Here is a 19,140-nt window from a genome sequence, read left to right as displayed (position 1 = left end):
CCAATGTTCATTGTTTTGAGTGAGCCTGGGTGCTAGGTATACCCCCCCACATGTGAGAACAAGCAGCCTGCTTGTCCTCAGAGAAAGCGAAGATACTTACCTGTAGCAGGTATTCTCTGAGGACAGCAGGCTGATTGTTCTCACAAACCCACCCACCTCCCCTTTGGAGTTGTTACTAGTTTGTTGTATGATTTTTGATTTAACTAAGGGGCATGCTCACACGACCGGCGGGAAGTCATCCGCGCATGCGCGGTGCGCGTGATTCATGCGCCAGAAGACTCTGGGAAAACGTTTTATTTTTGCTTCAAAAATTTGCTCAGTTTCCTGGGCCGACGCAGATGTTGACCAACATGTGAGAACAATCAGCGTGCTGTCCTCGAAGAATACCTGCTACAGGTAAGTATCTTCACTTTCTAGACTCACAGAAATGCAGAATGAGGAGTTAGAGCACAGTTGAGTCTGGTGCTTGCCAGCTGTCATCTTAACCGGTTAGTGACTACAGCCACAAAAACCATAGCTCCCAAACAGTAAAATAAAAAGAAGCCTGGGCTGGGGCCAGAATCCATGGATCAGCTTCCCACATGGCTGTAGCAGAATCAGTCTCTAATATCAGAATTCAGAGAACTTGCTTCCCCAACTCAAAATGGGTGAAACACTTTGCAAGGTATCTTTCGGTTATGCCCTGGGAATGTATTCTATTCAAGTATATATATAGTGGGAGCTTCTTAATCGCTTTGGCTACAGCTATTAACAGTGTGTCTTGATAGAACAAAGTTGACTTGGTACAGGAGAACCTCTCCCTCTTTCAGTTATGCCACACTGGTAAGTGATCCTTTGTGGACTAGCTTGGCTCGTACTTCAGCAGGTAAAAGGTTTCACATCATAGCCTAAATAATGAGGTGTACAAATACTTCTAGCAACCCAGCAAAGGAGCTCAACGGCATTTAAATGCTCATATTATAGCCTCCACGTCCACCTTTTCCAAACAATCTGCATGATGGGACAAAACAAATGTATCTGCTTGGAAGCTTCACTCGGTCCTTGCAGGAACTACTCTGAGGTTGTGTGAAGAGGAGAACCCAGTAAACATCTTCATCAGTTCAGCTCCAGGCTTGCTGCCACATACTAGTGGAGCATGAAGAGAGAGGGAGAGGATTTGGACACCTTTCTCATTAAGGAATATCCATCCTGTGTACCATCATTGCATCATATACAAAAAAAAAAAAGAGAAATGCCTGAAGCAGGCTCAGCTCACATCCTGCTCATCCTAATTGAAACAATATGAACGCACTACTTTTCACTGAGCAATTCTGTATAAGACAGGGAGACCTGCATCTGTCCACCATGGAGGGATATGTAACATCAGATCAGCTCCAGCACCATTTCTCCTCAGCTCCCACAGGCACCATCCTGTTTATCTTCCTGAGCAAGGAAGGCTTCTAGGTCTGTCAGCTTTTGAATCAGGATAGCGTCCAGCTCGCTGCCCTCCACTGCAGCTTTTCTGCCGCGTGTGTTGCTGCCCAGTACTTTAAGTTTGCCACGTGACTTCCTCTTTCGTGGAATGGTGAAGTCCTGAAATTCCAGCAGTCTCTTCCTCTTTTGCTGGCTGATGGATATAAGAGCACCATTCTTCTCCTTTGGCTCCTCAAAGATGGTTTCCAGACATCTGGAGAGAAGGTAAGAATGCGTGCTTGTCAATTTATGGCCATAAAAAGCAAAACAAAGAGCAGAGGCTGTATACATCATAAGTATTGCCACACTGGGACAGACCAAAGGTCCATCAAGCCCAGCATCCTGTTTCCAACAGTGGTCAATCCAGGTCACAAATACCTGGCAAGATCCCAAAAAAACGTTCAATACATTTTATGCTGCTTATCCCAGAAATAAGAAGTGGATTTTCCCCAAGTCATTTTAATAATGGTCTATGGACTTTTCCAAATCATGTTATCACACATTCATCTCTAATCCAACAACCCAGCCCCAATGCACTCCCGTGTTCCATCTATCACCCAACAACCCCATACACATTACACCATCCCGCCTCTCCCTATATGCCCTCCAATTATACCTTCCTGCCTCTCACCCAACATATTACACTTTCCTGCCTTTCAACCTACAATCTTCCCACACACAAATATTTTATGCCATCCTGCCTCTCACCCAACACTTCCCCCACACATTACACCATACGACCTCCCAAGCCACAACATTATGCTTTCTCACTTCTTACCCCATTCCCACATTATGCCTCACCACCTCTTAAGTTAAACTTCACCCCTACATTACAGTTATCCAATTTTTTGGCTTTCAGCACATGCAGTCTATTAGCTCAAACATCTCTAGCATCCATCCTTCCAGCTCACCTTGCTACAGGAGGAGATTTGTAGTTCTTGTTTGTGTAAATTTCCTCCAAACTGAATTCTTTCTTCTTTAACCTTGAAAATGAAATAAACAGCAAGTGATCCATGCTAGAGATTCTTCAGGCAGCACTCCTCTGTCACACTCCCCTTCCTCTCCCTCCATACTGGAGATTCTTCATGCACTATCTTCCATCAACCCCTCTCCTCTATTCTTCCCCTCCCCCCACCCCATGCTGGTGATTCTCCATACACTCATCTGCTCATCCTTGGTGATGATTCTTCATACATCCTTTTTTGTCAACCCTCACTTCTCTTCTCATCCCCCATTTGAGAGCTCCCTCATACAGTATCTCTGAACTGTCCATCTGTGTGATGTACAATAGCAAACATTAAAAATATACAATCAAACTATAACTATCCTATAAATAACCAGGCTAATTCTGAACTGAGAACATGAGAAATCTAGCAATTTAAGAGTCTAAATTTATTTTTATTTATTTTTGTTACATTTCTACCCCGCGCTTTCCCACTCATGGCAGGCTCAATGCGGCTTACGTATTGTATACAGGTACTTATTTGTACCTGGGGCAATGGAGGGTTAAGTGACTTGCCCAGAGTCACAAGGAGCTGCCTGTGCCTGAAGTGGGAATTGAACTCAGTTCTCCAGGACCAAAGTCCACCACCCTAACCACTAGGCCACTCCTCCTAAATTCCCTTAGCTGTCAGGAAAAAGGTGATTATAACCTTTCCAAATACTAATAAATTAGTTTCCTGATGAGTCTCCAAGTGTAGAGTATTCCACAACTGTGCCACGACTACAGAGAAAACTCTAGCATGCAAATGCACTCGTCACAGCAGCTTTACTGAGAACCTGCAACAGGGATTGCTTGCTGGAGAATACCATCTTGGCTTGCCACCATAAAAGGAAAATTCAGACAAAGTAATGGTACAGACTTGCCTCTTTGCTCGTGGAAGACCCATTGGGGTGAGATTTGGGTCTGGTTTCGGTACAGTTTTCCTGATGCGGATTTGAGATACTCTCTGTAGCCTCCTTTCTTCTCCCACCTTCTGCTAACAGATAACCATAAAACATAGGAACAGAGCATGATGGCAGAAGAGGATTGTAAGACCTATTTGGTATGCTCATTTTTTGTTATAATGCCATGGATGCCAGCTGATATCCAGCCTTAACCTTCACTGTGTGCTTATATCACACTTTCCTGAAATTTGTTACTGTTTTTTTGCATATTTCACCCTTCCCTTCCCGTGACAAAATCTTCTCATTTTACTTTTTACTTCCACGTCTATCCACCAGACATGTGCTTCAGTATAATTTCCCAGCATGCTGTTCTCCAATACTACACTTTCTACCCAAAATGGACTCCCACCTTTATATCAGATGCTTCTTTGGACTTTTCATTTAGTGCAGCCCTTAACCTACATCAACCTAGTAAATCCATCTACTATGGTTTTTGGATTCTTTTTGGAAATTAGATCAGACTTGATGGACTCTGCATGTGGGCAGTGGCATGTTTAATTCTGAGCAATTCTATCTTAGGCTGGACATGGCAAAACTATGGCAGGTATCCAAGATCACTCTAAAACACAGGTGGGCAACTACAGTTCAAGGACCACAACTCAGTCAGATATTCAAGATTTCCGCAATAAATGTACATGAGATCTATATGCACACAATGGAAGAAGTACTTGCAAATCAATCTCATGCATTTGAATTGTGGAAATCTTGAAAACCCGACTGGGATATGGCCCTCGAGGACCGTGGCTGCCAACCCCTGCTCCAGAATATTTGTGTCAAGGAGAGAGTCCTGCCAACCCCTGATACTGCTCACAGCCCAGGAGAGGGAGGGAAGGAGTCCTGTTATTTCAGTAATTCTGGAAGTAATGCATATGAAGGAGACCAACTCAGTCCTGGAAAGAAAGTGGTTTTTTTCTGAATCTGGATGTACACCTGAACATCATCAGTGCCTCAGGAATGCATCTTCATCTGCCTTCAAACTAAAGTGTTTAGGTACAGGGGAACCTTCTTCTGTGAGGATGTCCAAAGGATAGATGTCACAGAAGCTTGCCTATCCAAATGCTCCAGAACTGTGGGCAAGTGAGGCTTTGTTACTATAAATCCTGGGGTACAGCACTGATGTACTCACCACTTGATCTGAGGTGCTGCTGCTACCACTGCCTTCAACTTTGGCAAAACCTGTGGGGATTACTTCATACTCATCCAATGGATGGAGTTCAAACTCTGTTGCAGAGACCACCCAACTTGGATCCAAACAAGTCTTTGGTATGGCATGAAGGGACAAAGTTTCCAGTGTACTATGTAATTAGAAGAGAGAGAAACAGTGTGAAAGGACATATGTGAAGGCACATGAGGAAGGCAGGTCATGGAAAAAGATTGTCAGGGTGGGGGATGGGTAAGGAATAGATGGTAATCACTGCTAGAACAGCAACCTACCTCTGTTCACAGTCTGAGGTCGCTGTGGCTTCAGTGTTGTGGAAAGGCACTTGTGGCCAGACTAAGATCCTTGTGGATGCCACATTTAGGACACCCTGAGGCACAAATGGCAAACTAGAGACTGCCAAGGCTCCTGTACTCTGGAAAGTCAGTGATAGATGTGGCAAACCTGGGATCTTTGTGGTATCTATACTCTGGAGAGGTCGGGGCACAGATGGGGAGCCTGCAATCCTTGTGCTTTTCATGTTGTGAATAGGTTGAGGTCTGTGCAATGAGCCTGCATTTTCAGTAATTCCAGGAGGTAAAAGTAGATGTGGCAAGTCTGAGGACCCTACTACTTTCTGATTTTGGACAGGCAGTAATGTGATCGCTAAGCTTAACTCTGCAGATGTTCCTTTATTCTGAAGTGGCACAGGCAGGCATAGCAAGTCTGATTCCTTCACAATGTCCACATTTTGAAGAGACTGAGAGGACAGCTTTGAGATCCCCATGGCTCTCACATGCTGGGGGCAAAAGATGCTGGACAGCTCTGAGATCGTTGTAGCTCCTGTGGGCTGGAGAAGCTGTGGTGCGCAGGGCAGCTTTGAGATTCCCATGCTTTCCATATACTTAGAGGTATGGGGCAGATCCAACATTCCTGTGGTTCCTATGTGCTGCAGTGACTGAGAGGTGCAGAATGGTTCCGAGGTCCCTGTGGCTTCCATATGCTGGAGAGTCCAAGGCACTTGTGGAAGCAGAGCGTGGGTGTGCCTGATAAAAATATAACCAAAATAAAATGCAGGAATTTGACATAATGAAAATACAAAATATATTAACAATTGAAGATCATAAGACCTATTTCATCTGCTCAAATTATTTTGTGTGTCAGTACCTCAAACCTCACTTTATTTCTGGCTTTACCTCTCACTCCTCCGCAGCTAAGGATCTCCTGCAGTCGATATTCTAAAACATTTGCGCTGGGATTTACTAAGTCAGTAGCACGGCTGGCTGTGCGCTAGTGCCCAACACAGTCCATTCACTTTGAATGGGCTGTGTTGGTAATGCCGTGCGGAAGCTGCTAGCGTGGCTTAATAAACAGACCCCCTGGAGGCATTATTTTCAAAGCACTTAGACTTACAAAGTTTCATGGAAAAGTTCCAAAGTAACCTATAGAACTTTTTAAGTCTAAGTGCTTTGAAAATGATCATTCTTAGGCATTTAGCATCAGGTGCATAAAAATCAGCAACTGGCAAACGGATAAATTTCGGCTGAATAAGTTGATATATGGCCAAACTTTCTTCATATAACTTAAGAGGCCTGCGAGTGTGATATTCAGCTATCATCCTCATATCTTATCAAAGTCTGAATTTAGAAATAGTAATGCCAACTTATCTGTAAAGTTATATGCAGATACCTTATTTGGATGAAAGTTATGTGCATATATTCCAGTTATGCAGATTTTTAGCTAGCCTAAGAATATACGGAAGTGTATCATATACATCTTTAAGCAGCAAGCACCCCACTGAATCCAGACTTCTTAGTGCTTATTCCAGGCTTTACCCCTCAAGCTTTTCTAAATTCTGTTACTATTTTTTGTCTCCGCCACCTCCCTTTCTGTGAAGAAATATTTTCTAATACGACTTCTAAGTCAAACCACTCCACAACCTTATAACTAAGACTCCTTGGTCTATCCTTTGTTTTCCATCAACATGTCTTTTGTGCATTGTTTACATTTGATTTATAGAAACACAGATGATCTCCAAGAATGCTCAGTTCCTCCATTCTGTACATTTGTCATTATCTTACATATCTGTAGTTTTCTCTTTCCCACACACGCTTGAATTCTGCCAGTTTTGGTTCTTATTGCTTTTGCCAGAAGTCTATTCCACTGTATCCTCTGCCCTTTAGGTGAGAAAGTATTTTCTCACATCTCTTTGGTTCCTCCCTCCTTTCAACCCCTCTGTTCTTCAGCTTCCCCTGGTGCCTTACTAAAACCTGACAGATATTTGAATGTTTGCATCATTTTGTTCCCTTTCCCTCCTTCAGTCTTTCTGTATGTAGCTTAGGCTGCTGCTACTGCCTCATCTTGGTGACATGCCTTTGAACTGCCTGCCTCCACCTTATCAATGTCTTCCACCTTATCAATGTGGTCTCCAGAATTGGGCACAGCTCACAGGGTGAGGTCATAAGTACATATAAGTACATAAGTAATGCCACACTGGGAAAAGACAAAGGGTCCATCGAGCCCAGCATCCTGTCCACGACAGCGGCCAATCCAGGCCAATGGCACCTGGCAAGCTTCCCAAACGTACAAACATTCTATACATGTTATTCCTGGAATTGTGGATTTTTCCCAAGTCCATTTAGTAGTGGTTTATGGACTTGACCTTTAGGAAACCGTCTAACCCCTTTTTAAACTCTGCCAAGCTAACCACCTTCACCACGTTCTCCGGCAACGAATTCCAGAGTTTAATTACGTGTTGGGTGAAGAAACATTTTCTCCGATTTGTTTTAAATTTACTACACTGTAGTTTCATCGCATGCCCCCTAGTCCTAGTATTTTTGGAAAGCGTGAACAGACGCTTCACATCCACCTGTTCCACTCCACTCATTATTTTATATACTTCTATCATGTCTCCCATCAGCCGTCTCTTCTCCAAGCTGAAAAGCCCTAGTAGCCTCCTTAGTCTTTCTTCATAGGGAAGTCGTCCCATCCCCGCTATCATTTTAGTCGCCCTTCGCTGCACCATTTCCAATTCTACTATATCTTTCTTGAGATGCGGCGACCAGAATTGAACACAGTACTCAAGGTGCGGTCGCACCATGGAGCGATACAACGGCATTATAACATCCTCACACTGAGAAAAATAACTGAATTTTACCTTTCTGTAGTCTCCCAGCGATACATCTATGCACTCAAGTATAAACCAGCTTTTTCCAAATGCTGTCAACATTGAGGTTATCACCCCCCCCCCCCCCCCCAGGTGTCTGTCATTTTATTATTATGTTGGAGGATATTTAATCCTTGTATTTCTGAATTCTAAATAGTTATTTAAAATGTCTCTTCTATCTTCCAGGATATAAATAATTCTCATAAGGTTTTAAACTGCATAATTTTGCCAGAGTTGTTCTCTGGATTGCCTTCTCTCTCCCCCCCCCCCCCCCCCCAAACCAGAGTTTCCCAAATCTGTCCTGGAGATCCCCACAAGCCAATTAGGTTTTCAGGATACCCACAATGAAAATGTATTTGACTGCTGCATGCATTGCTCTCACTACATGCAGTCTTCTCTCATGCATATTCACTGTGGATATCTTAAGAATCTGATTGGCTGTAGGGTTCCCAGGGCAGATTTGGAAAGCCCTGGGTTGAAAGTAGCAGAAGGATCCCCTGCTTTAAACTCTTTTGGAAATAGCTCCAGATTATTTTATTTATTCCAATGTGATATTCTGCCTTATCTACTGCTTAAAGCAGAATACACATACAACTATAAATCCGTAATATTTAAACAAAACATATCCAAAACCTAGAACAACCTAATAAAAATACCTAGAATAGTTAAAATACTGAAAGTGCAAAACTACTGGGGAAAGGAAAAAAAAAGACAGCTTTCTTTCAAGTCACCAACGGATAGGATCTTGGACAGTAAGGCACCAGCAAGTCCTTTAGATCCCTAGGGTCAATTTGATTCAAAGCGTTGTAGAACAAAGACAACACCTTAATATGAATATGGGATTTTTATAGGTATGCTCTATTATGTAATTTATAGGATAATTTGTATATTGTAATCTTTAAATCCCAGTAATGGGGTACAGGTGTCTTCCCCAACACTCTTTATTGAACTGTTGTTGTCTGATATCAGTCAATTTCTCAATTTGTTGAATGAATTCCAGGTGCTCCTTCCATGCCTGCACTGATGGGGCCCTCCAGTCTCTTCCAATGGCCAAAGGTACAGGCTCTTGATGCCATTATGCCTCACTTTATCAGTCTCTTCTTGTTTTTGGACAATCTTTATGGCAAAAGTCCCAATAAACACATTTTGGCATCTAATCGTAGGTGTTCAACCAGTAACAGTCCCTCTCCCACCCACTGCCAAAACTCTACTTTATTACACTTCCAGCAAATATAAAGCGAATGCTACATACCTGTAGAAGGTATTCTCCGAGGACAGCAGGCTGATTGTTCTCACTGATGGGTGACGTCCACGGCAGCCCCTCCAATCGGAAACTTCACTAGCAAAGTCCTTTGCTAGCCCTCGCGCGCCCGCGCGCACCGCGCATGCGCGGCCGTCTTCCCGCCCGAAACCGGCTCGAGCCGGCCAGTCCAGTATGTAGCAAGACAATACACTTCAAGGGAAGACACAACTCCAAAGGGGAGGCGGGCGGGTTTGTGAGAACAATCAGCCTGCTGTCCTCGGAGAATACCTTCTACAGGTATGTAGCATTCGCTTTCTCCGAGGACAAGCAGGCTGCTTGTTCTCACTGATGGGGTATCCCTAGCCCCCAGGCTCACTCAAAACAACAACATTGGTCAATTGGGCCTCGCAACGGCGAGGACATAACTGAGATTGACCTAAAAAATTTACCAACTAACTGAGAGTGTAGCCTGGAACAGAACAAACAGGGCCCTCGGGGGGTGGAGTTGGATCCTAAAGCCCAAACAGGTTCTGAAGAACTGACTGCCCGAACCGACTGTCACGTCGGGTATCCTGCTGCAGGCAGTAATGAGATGTGAATGTGTGGACAGATGACCACGTCGCAGCTTTGCAAATTTCCTCCATGGTGGCTGACTTCAAGTGGGCTACCGACGCTGCCATGGCTCTAACATTATGAGCCGTGACATGACCCTCAAGAGCCAGCCCAGCCTGGGCGTAAGTGAAGGAAATGCAATCTGCTAGCCAATTGGATATGGTGCGTTTCCCTACAGCCACTCCCCTCTTGTTGGGATCAAAAGAAACAAACAATTGGGCGGACTGTCTGTGGGGCTGTGTCCGCTCCAGATAGAAGGCCAATGCTCTCTTGCAGTCCAATGTGTGCAGCTGACGTTCAGCAGGGCAGGAATGAGGACGGGGAAAGAATGTTGGCAAGACAATTGACTGGTTCAGATGGAACTCCGACACAACCTTTGGCAGAAACTTAGGGTGAGTGCGGAGGACTACTCTGTTGTGATGAAATTTGGTGTAAGGGGCCTGGGCTACCAGGGCCTGAAGCTCACTGACTCTACGAGCCGAAGTAACTGCCACCAAGAAAATGACCTTCCAGGTCAAGTACTTCGGATGGCAGGAATTCAGTGGCTCGAAAGGAGGTTTCATCAGCTGGGTGAGAACGACATTGAGATCCCATGACACTGTAGGAGGCTTGACAGGGGGCTTTGACAAAAGCAAACCTCTCATGAAGCGAACAACTAAAGGCTGTCCTGAGATCGGCTTACCTTCCACTTGGTAATGGTATGCACTGATTGCACTAAGGTGAACCCTTACGGAGTTGGTCTTCAGACCAGACTCAGACAAGTGGAGAAGGTATTCAAGCAGGGTCTGTGTAGGACAAGAGCGAGGATCTAGGGCCTTGCTGTCACACCAGACGGCAAACCTCCTCCAATGAAAGAAGTAACTTCTCTTAGTGGAGTCTTTCCTGGAAGCAAGCAAGATGCGGGAGACACCCTCTGGCAGACCCAAAGAGGCAAAGTCTACGCCCTCAACATCCAGGCCGTGAGAGCCAGGGACTGGAGGTTGGGATGCAGAAGAGCCCCTTCGTCCTGCGTGATGAGGGTCGGAAAACACTCCAATCTCCACGGTTCTTCGGAGGATAACTCCAGAAGAAGAGGGAACCAGATCTGACGCGGCCAAGAGGGAGCAATCAGAATCATGGTGCCTCGGTCTTGCTTGAGTTTCAACAAAGTCTTCCCCACCAGAGGAATGGGAGGATAAGCATACAGCAGACCTTCCCCCCAATCCAGGAGGAAGGCATCCGACGCCAGTCTGCCGTGGGCCTGAAGCCTGGAACAGAACTGAGGGACCTTGTGGTTCACTTGAGATGCGAAGAGATCCACCAGGGGGGTGCCCCACGCCTGGAAGATCTGTCGCACCACACGGGAATTGAGCGACCACTCGTGAGGTTGCATAATCCTGCTCAACCTGTCGGCCAGACTGTTGTTTACGCCTGCCAGATATGTGGCTTGGAGCACCATGCCTTGACGGCGAGCCCAGAGCCACATGCTGACGGCTTCCTGACACAGGGGGCGAGATCCGGTGCCCCCCTGCTTGTTGACATAGTACATGGCAACCTGATTGTCTGTCTGAATTTGGATAATTTGGTGGGACAGCCGATCTCTGAAAGCCTTCAGAGCGTTCCAGATCGCTCGCAACTCCAGAAGATTGATCTGTAGATCGCTTTCTTGGAGGGACCACCTTCCTTGGGTGTGAAGCCCATCGACATGAGCTCCCCATCCCAGGAGAGACGCATCCGTGGTCAGCACTTTTTGAGGCTGAGGAATTTGGAAGGGACGTCCCAGAGTCAAATTGGAGCAAATCGTCCACCAATACAGGGATTCGAGAAAACTCGTGGACAGGTGGATCACGTCCTCTAGACCCCCGGCGGCCTGATACCACTGGGAGGCTAGGGTCCATTGAGCAGATCTCATGTGAAGGCGGGCCATGGGAGTCACATGAACTGTGGAAGCCATGTGGCCCAGCAATCTCAACATCTGCCGAGCTGTGATCTGCTGGGACGCTCGCACCCGCGAGACGAGGGACAACAAGTTGTTGGCCCTCGCCTCTGGGAGATAGGCGCGAGCCGTCCGAGAATCCAGCAGGGCTCCGATGAATTCGAGTTTCTGCACTGGGAGAAGATGGGACTTTGGGTAATTTATCACAAACCCCAGTAGCTCCAGGAGGCGAATAGTCATCTGCATGGACTGCAGGGCTCCTGCCTCGGATGTGTTCTTCACCAGCCAATCGTCGAGATATGGGAACACGTGCACCCCCAGCCTGCGAAGCGCCGCTGCTACCACAGCTAGGCACTTTGTGAACACCCTGGGCGCAGAGGCGAGCCCAAAGGGTAGCACACAGTACTGGAAGTGGCGTGCGCCCAGCTGAAATCGCAGATACTGTCTGTGAGCTGGCAGTATCGGGATGTGTGTGTAGGCATCCTTCAAGTCCAGAGAGCATAGCCAATCGTTTTGCTGAATCATGGGGAGAAGGGTGCCCAGGGAAAGCATCCTGAACTTTTCTTTTACGAGATATTTGTTCAGGGCCCTTAGGTCTAGGATGGGACGCATCCCCCCTGTTTTCTTTTCCACAAGGAAGTACCTGGAATAGAACCCCAGCCCTTCTTGCCCGGATGGCACGGGCTCGACCGCATTGGCGCTGAGAAGGGCGGAGAGTTCCTCTGCAAGTACCTGCTTGTGCTGGAAGCTGTAGGACTGAGCTCCCGGTGGACAATTTGGAGGTTGAGAGGCCAAATTGAGGGTGTATCCTTGCCGGACTATTTGGAGAACCCACTGATCGGAGGTTATAAGAGGCCACCTTTGGTGAAAAGCTTTCAACCTCCCTCCGACAGGCAGGTCGCCCGGCACTGACACTTGGATGTCGGCTATGCTCTGCTGGAGCCAGTCAAAAGCTCGCCCCTTGCTTTTGCTGGGGAGCCGCGGGGCCTTGCTGATTCGCACGCTGCTGACGAGAGCGAGCGCGCTGGGGCTTAGCCTGGGCCGCAGGCTGTCGGGAAGGAGGATTGTACCTACGCTTGCCAGAAGTATAGGGAACAGTCTTCCTTCCCCCGAAAAATCGTCTACCTGTAGAGGTAGAAGCTGAAGGCTGCCGGCGGGCGAACTTGTCGAATGCGGTGTCCCGCTGGTGGAGAGACTCTACCACCTGCTCGACTTTTTCGCCAAAAATGTTATCCGCACGGCAAGGCAAGTCCGTAATCCGCTGCTGGACTCTATTCTCCAGGTCGGCGGCACGCAGCCATGAGAGCCTGCGCATCACCACACCTTGAGCAGCGGCCCTGGACGCAACATCAAAAGTGTCATAAACTCCTCTGGCCAGGAATTTTCTGCACGCCTTCAGCTGCCTGACCACCTCCTGAAAAGGCTTGGCTTGCTCAGGGGGAAGAGCATCAACCAAGCCCGCCAACTGCCGCACATTATTCCGCATGTGTATGCTCGTGTAGAGCTGGTAAGACTGGATCTTGGACACGAGCATAGAGGAATGGTAGGCCTTCCTCCCAAAGGAGTCTAAGGTTCTAGCGTCCTTGCCCGGGGGCGCCGAAGCATGTTCCCTAGAACTCTTAGCCTTCTTTAGGGCCAAATCCACAACTCCAGAGTCATGAGGCAACTGAGTGCGCATCAGCTCTGGGTCCCCATGGATCCGGTACTGGGACTCGATCTTCTTGGGAATGTGGGGATTAGTTAATGGTTTGGTCCAGTTCGCAAGCAATGTCTTCTTCAGGACATGGTGCAAGGGAACAGTGGACGCTTCCTTAGGTGGAGAAGGATAGTCCAGGAGCTCAAACATTTCAGCCCTGGGCTCGTCCTCCACAACCACCGGGAAGGGGATGGCCGTAGACATCTCCCGGACAAAGGAGGCAAAAGACAGACTCTCGGGAGGAGAAAGCTGTCTCTCAGGAGAGGGAGTGGGATCAGACGGAAGACCCCCAGACTCCTCGTCAGAGAAATATCTGGGATCTTCCTCTTCCTCCCACGAGGCCTCACCCTCGGTGTCAGACACAAGTTCACGGACCTGTGTCTGCAACCTCGCCCTGCTCGACTCCGTGGAACCCTGTCCACGATGGGGGCGTCGAGAGGTAGACTCCCTCGCCCGCATCGGCGAAGCTCCCTCCGCCGACGTAGTCGGGGAGCCTTCCTGGGAGGTGGCCGCGGTCGGTACCGCACGCGGTACCGACGTCGGGGACCTCAACCTGGGCGATGGGCCAGCCGGCGCCACGCTCGACGGTACCGGTGGCGCAAGCACCGCCGGTACCGGAGGGGTAGGGCGCAACAGCTCTCCCAGAATCTCTGGGAGAACGGCCCGGAGGCTCTCGTTTAGAGCGGCTGCAGAGAAAGGCTGAGAGGTCGATGCAGGCGTCGACGTCAGTACCTGTTCCGGGCGTGGAGGCTGTTCCGGGCTGTCCAGAGCGGAGCGCATCGACACCTCCTGAACAGAGGGTGAGCGGTCCTCTCGGTGCCGATGCCTGCTGGGTGCCGAATCCCTCGGCGACCCAGAGCTCTCGGTGCCGACACGGGGAGGAGACCGGTGTCGATGCTTCTTCGATTTCTTCCGAAGCATGTCACCGGAGCTCCCCGGCACCGACGAGGAGGACGTCGAATCCACCCGTCGCTTCCTCGGGGCCGAGACTGAAGAAGGTCGATCTCGGGGGGGCTGTACCGCAGGAGCCCTCAGGGTAGGCGGAGACCCACCCGAGGGCTCACCGCCACCAGCAGGGGAATGGACAGCCCTCACCTGCACTCCACCCGATGCACCACCGTCCGACGACATCAGCAGACGAGGTCCTGGTACCACCGACGTCGATGCAGCTATCCGATGTCTCGGCGCCGATGCAGAGGCCCGATGCCTCGATGCACTCGATGCAGGGGCGGCCGAGGAAGATGGTCTGGACGCTGACGACGTCGATGCACTCGAAGATCCCGGTGCCGATGCCGACGAAGAGCCCGAGAACAACACGTTCCACTGGGCTAGTCTCGCTACCTGAGTCCGCCTTTGAAGCAGGGAACACAGACTGCAGTTCTGAGGGCGGTGCTCGGCCCCCAGACACTGAAGACACGACGAGTGTCGATCAGTGAGCGAGATAACCCGGGCGCACTGGGTGCACTTCTTGAAGCCGCTGGAAGGCTTCGATGTCATGGGCGGAAAAATCACGCCGGCGAAATCAAAAGCCGAAATGGCGAAATTCGAAGCACCAAATTTAGAGGGAGAAAAAATCTCGACCGAGGCCGAAAAAAGGCCTACCCCGACGACGAAAGAAAACTTACCGGGGCAAAAAAGCTGGAAGTACGGGGAGGATTTACACGAAACCCGGCGGGGGGGTTTCCGGAGCACTTCCCGACTAGGACAAAGCTTTCCCGAAGGAAAAAAACACGTTCAAACAAATTGGACGCGCGAGGTCGACTTTCCGGGGCTCGACACGGCGAAAACACGACCGTACCGAGTGCGGACAAAGAAGACTGGCCGGCTCGAGCCGGTTTCGGGCGGGAAGACGGCCGCGCATGCGCGGTGCGCGCGGGCGCGCGAGGGCTAGCAAAGGACTTTGCTAGTGAAGTTTCCGATTGGAGGGGCTGCCGTGGACGTCACCCATCAGTGAGAACAAGCAGCCTGCTTGTCCTCGGAGAATAAAAGATTCCCTCCTGGCCAAACTGTCTCCAGCATAAACTGGATGCTGTTAGGCATATCTTATGGAACTAGGAGACAGTAAGATACCAGCAATACAGAACCTTGTAAGCATTTTCCTTTATTAATGTGCTCACAGACCGCTTTCCTGCGGTATGATAAATTCGCTTCCATCCCTCATGTCTTGTTCCCATGCCAGCATATATTTGAACTTTTTGAAATCTTTACACCTAAGAAAATCATAAAATAAGGTTATAGCTCCCTTCATTTGATGTAGAGATTCCCACGAGAATTCCAAACTCTCAGCCTGATCCCTCTCTTTCACCCCAATTCCCACTTTCCTCATATACCCTTACACTGATAGACTATTAGGAAATCCTCTACTTCTAATCCATATCTCTCAGAGAGCTCTTGAAATACGAGAAATCCATCTTCCCCCACAAACTGACCACAGGTTTTCAGTCCCCTATGCTTCCACTTCAAAAAGACCTGTCTATCCCTTTACCCAATGAACCACTCTGCCGAACTAATTAAGGTCCATTTAAAAAACAAAATCTTTTTTTTAATCTCTTTCGACTGAAGGATCTCCCTCCACATCTTAATTAAATGCCTGGTATAAGGTTTGTGCACTTCCCCAAATCTTCTAGACTACCCCTCTAACTATTCAAGCCCCACACTCCTGTTCCCAAGCAGCCTCTGAGTCCCTAGCTTATCCTTACCCACTGACCAATCTAACAAGTACTTCATTTAGGGTGCCAAATAGTAGTGGCAAAGATTTGGCAGGGCTAAACCACCCCCTTATTTCCTCCGAAATAAAACCTCATGGGCTACCCAGAGTCAATTGTGCTCTCATATAAAGTTACTAATGTCTTTCTGAAGCTTGCTTAGGGTCCCCCTCTGGGCAACTCAATTGGAAGGGCCTGGAAAATATACAACAATCTAGGAAACACATTTACCTTTATTGGTGCTATTCTCCCTCACCAAGAAAGATACCCTGTGTGCCACTGGATAAAGTCTTGTTTTATCTCAGCCAGTAATGGGACATTTTTCCTTTAGAGCTTTTCTCTCTCCCGATATCAAATACAGTCCTTAACCCACCAAAAGGGAAAATAGGGCTGAAGGTACTCCACTTCCAGACCACTGGGAAATGTTCAAGATTTCCAATTAATTCATATTAACTTTAAACCCAGAAACCCCTTCAAAACATTATGCCCCCCCCCCCCCACAAACACACTTATCTTTACCCTTGCCGAAGGATGAGCATAAAGTGCCTGCACCCTCGCAGCAAAGGGCTCTCCAATTCCCATTTTCTCCAAAACCCACCAGAGGAACACCGACCGTACTCCATCGAATGCTTTTTCAATAGGCATCAGGATCAGTTTCATCTTTCTGTTGTACGGATAGGGTCCCTTCTACATTGTGTACAAGCTGCTGTCCTGGAATAAAACCAGACTGATCCATATGTATAAGCAAAAGATCTTCTTTAGATAGGTGGGACACCAACATTTTTCCACATAACTTCACGTCCACATTTAATAGAGAAATGGCTTGGGCACAACAGAAATGCCTGCCACAAACATAGCTCTAACCCTTGTAGGACCCACTAAACAAGTGTACCAAGGGCTCCAGCAATTCCCCACTACTTGTTTTTTTTTTATAGAAGCCCCCCCCTGTGAGGCCATCTAGGCCTGGTGCTAAATATCTGGGCTGCTGTTTTATTACGTAAAGCACTTCCCCACTTGATATAGGGGCATTCATTCTATCTATCTATCTATTTATTTATTTAAAATAAATATAACCCACACTATCTTACCATTCTCTCCTGAGCCTTCTCTGAAAGCCAAGGGAGAGGTAAGTCAGCTAACTTGTCCCAAATCCCTTCCCAGGGACTTGCCCTCTCCCCAATACAAGTTTGCATAGTAACTTTCAAATTGCCTCCTAATCTGCCCACCTATATATACCACCGCACCTCTTACCCTTCTAAGCTTTTGTATGTTAGCCATGGCCTCCCTCCCATGAAGATTCCTGGCCAGCAAATGGCTCGGTTTGTTGCCATAGTCATATAATTTTTGTTTAAGGCAGGTCAAATAAAAATGGATCCCATCATATAATTTTCTGCTGGACTAACTGAAGCTCCCCATTCTACCCTTACATCCCCAGAAGCCTTATGACCTTTTATGTATTTCTTTAATTAATTTTTATTGGTACTGCAATTGTTCTTCAGCCCTCTTGTGTTTCTTGCAAGCCCCCCATATGCACAGGCAACCTTGAACTACCACCTTTAAAGCATCCTATACTACATTAAACCCAGCCACCCCATTATCATTCCACTGAAAATAATCCGCACCTCCTCCACCACCTCCTTATCCTGCAGCAGTGACTCATTAAGACACCAAAAGGTTTGACCACTTTGTTCTCACCAGCCCTGTACGGATATCCACACTAGGTTATTATCCGAGAGGCCCTATCTCAGCTTTCCATACCAATAGATAGAGATTCCTGCTCACAAATATATAATTGATCTGTGTGTATATCCTCTTCTCTCCAAATTACTTGAGCGTGCTGTTCACCGCCGCTGCCTTGATTTTCTCTCCTCACATGCTATTCTTGACCCATTACAATCTGGTTTTCGCCCTCTCCACTCAACCGAAACTGCGCTTACTAAAGTCTCCAATGACCTATTACTGGCTAAATCCAGAGGTCAATATTCCATCCTCATTCTTCTTGATCTTTCCGCTGCTTTTGACACTGTCGATCACAGCATACTTCTCGATACCCTGTCCTCACTTGGATTCCAGGGCTCTGTCCTTTCCTGGTTCTCTTCCTACCTCTCCCTCCGCACCTTTAGTGTTCACTCTGGTGGATCCTCTTCTACTTCTATCCCTCTGCCTATCGGCGTACCTCAGGGTTCTGTTCTTGGTCCCCTCCTCTTTTCTATCTACACTTCTTCCCTTGGTTCATTAATCTCATCCCATGGCTTTTCCTACCACCTCTATGCTGATGACTCCCAAATCTACCTTTCTACCCCTGATATCTCACCTTGCATCCAAACCAAAGTTTCAGCGTGCTTGTCTGACATTGCTGCCTGGATGTCTCAACGCCACCTGAAATTAAATATGACCAAAACCGAGCTTCTCATTTTCCCCCCCAAACCCACCTCCCCGCTCCCCCCGTTTTCTATTTCTGTTGATGGCTCTCTCATTCTCCCTGTCTCCTCAGCTCGAAACCTTGGGGTCATCTTTGACTCTTCTCTCTCCTTCTCTGCTCATATCCAGCAGACCGCCAAGACCTGTCGTTTCTTTCTTTACAACATCCGTAAAATCCGCCCCTTTCTTTCCAAGCACTCTACCAAAACCCTCATCCACACCCTTGTCACCTCTCGTTTAGACTACTGCAATCTGCTTCTTGCTGGCCTCCCACTTAGTCACCTCTCCCCTCTCCAGTCGGTTCAAAACTCTGCTGCCCGTCTCATCTTCCGCCAGGGTCGCTTTACTCATACTACCCCTCTCCTCAAGACCCTTCACTGGCTCCCTATCCGTTTTCGCATCCTGTTCAAACTTCTTCTACTAACCTATAAATGTATTCACTCTGCTGCTCCCCAGTATCTCTCCACACTCGTCCTTCCCTACACCCCTTCCCGTGCACTCCGCTCCATGGATAAATCCTTCTTATCTGTTCCCTTCTCCACTACTGCCAACTCCAGACTTCGCGCCTTCTATCTCGCTGCACCCTACGCCTGGAATAAACTTCCTGAGCCCCTACGTCTTGCCCCATCCTTGGCCACCTTTAAATCTAGACTGAAAACCCACCTCTTTAACATTGCTTTTGACTCGTAACCACTTGTAACCACTCGCCTCCACCTACCCTCCTATCTTCCTTCCCGTTCACATTAATTGATTTGATTTGCTTACTTTATTTATTTTTTGTCTATTAGATTGTAAGCTCTTTGAGCAGGGACTGTCTTTCTTCTATGTTTGTACAGCGCTGCGTA

At 47.8% G+C, this 19,140-nt stretch overlaps 1 protein-coding gene across 1 annotated transcript in view; it reads right to left on the bottom strand.

Annotated features, from left to right (window-relative positions):
- Positions 1-351: 351 nt before the first annotated feature.
- PRR14L (proline rich 14 like) overlaps positions 352-19,140 on the bottom strand; it is a 76,175-nt gene continuing 57,386 nt past the window's right edge. The window contains exons 4-8 of the mRNA XM_030219906.1: positions 4,834-5,583; positions 4,526-4,694; positions 3,319-3,431; positions 2,364-2,435; positions 352-1,666 (exon numbers count right to left, since the gene is read on the bottom strand). Coding sequence (XP_030075766.1) covers positions 1,390-1,666; positions 2,364-2,435; positions 3,319-3,431; positions 4,526-4,694; positions 4,834-5,583 — 1,381 coding nt within the window. The 3' untranslated portion in view covers positions 352-1,389. The remainder of the gene's footprint in view (positions 1,667-2,363; positions 2,436-3,318; positions 3,432-4,525; positions 4,695-4,833; positions 5,584-19,140) is intronic.

This window comes from Microcaecilia unicolor, chromosome 11 (assembly GCF_901765095.1).
Source record: "Microcaecilia unicolor chromosome 11, aMicUni1.1, whole genome shotgun sequence".
Taxonomy (NCBI): Eukaryota; Metazoa; Chordata; class Amphibia; order Gymnophiona; family Siphonopidae; genus Microcaecilia; species Microcaecilia unicolor.
Note: the sequence above shows the minus strand (reverse complement) of the source record. Positions and strands in the feature narration are given on the sequence as shown.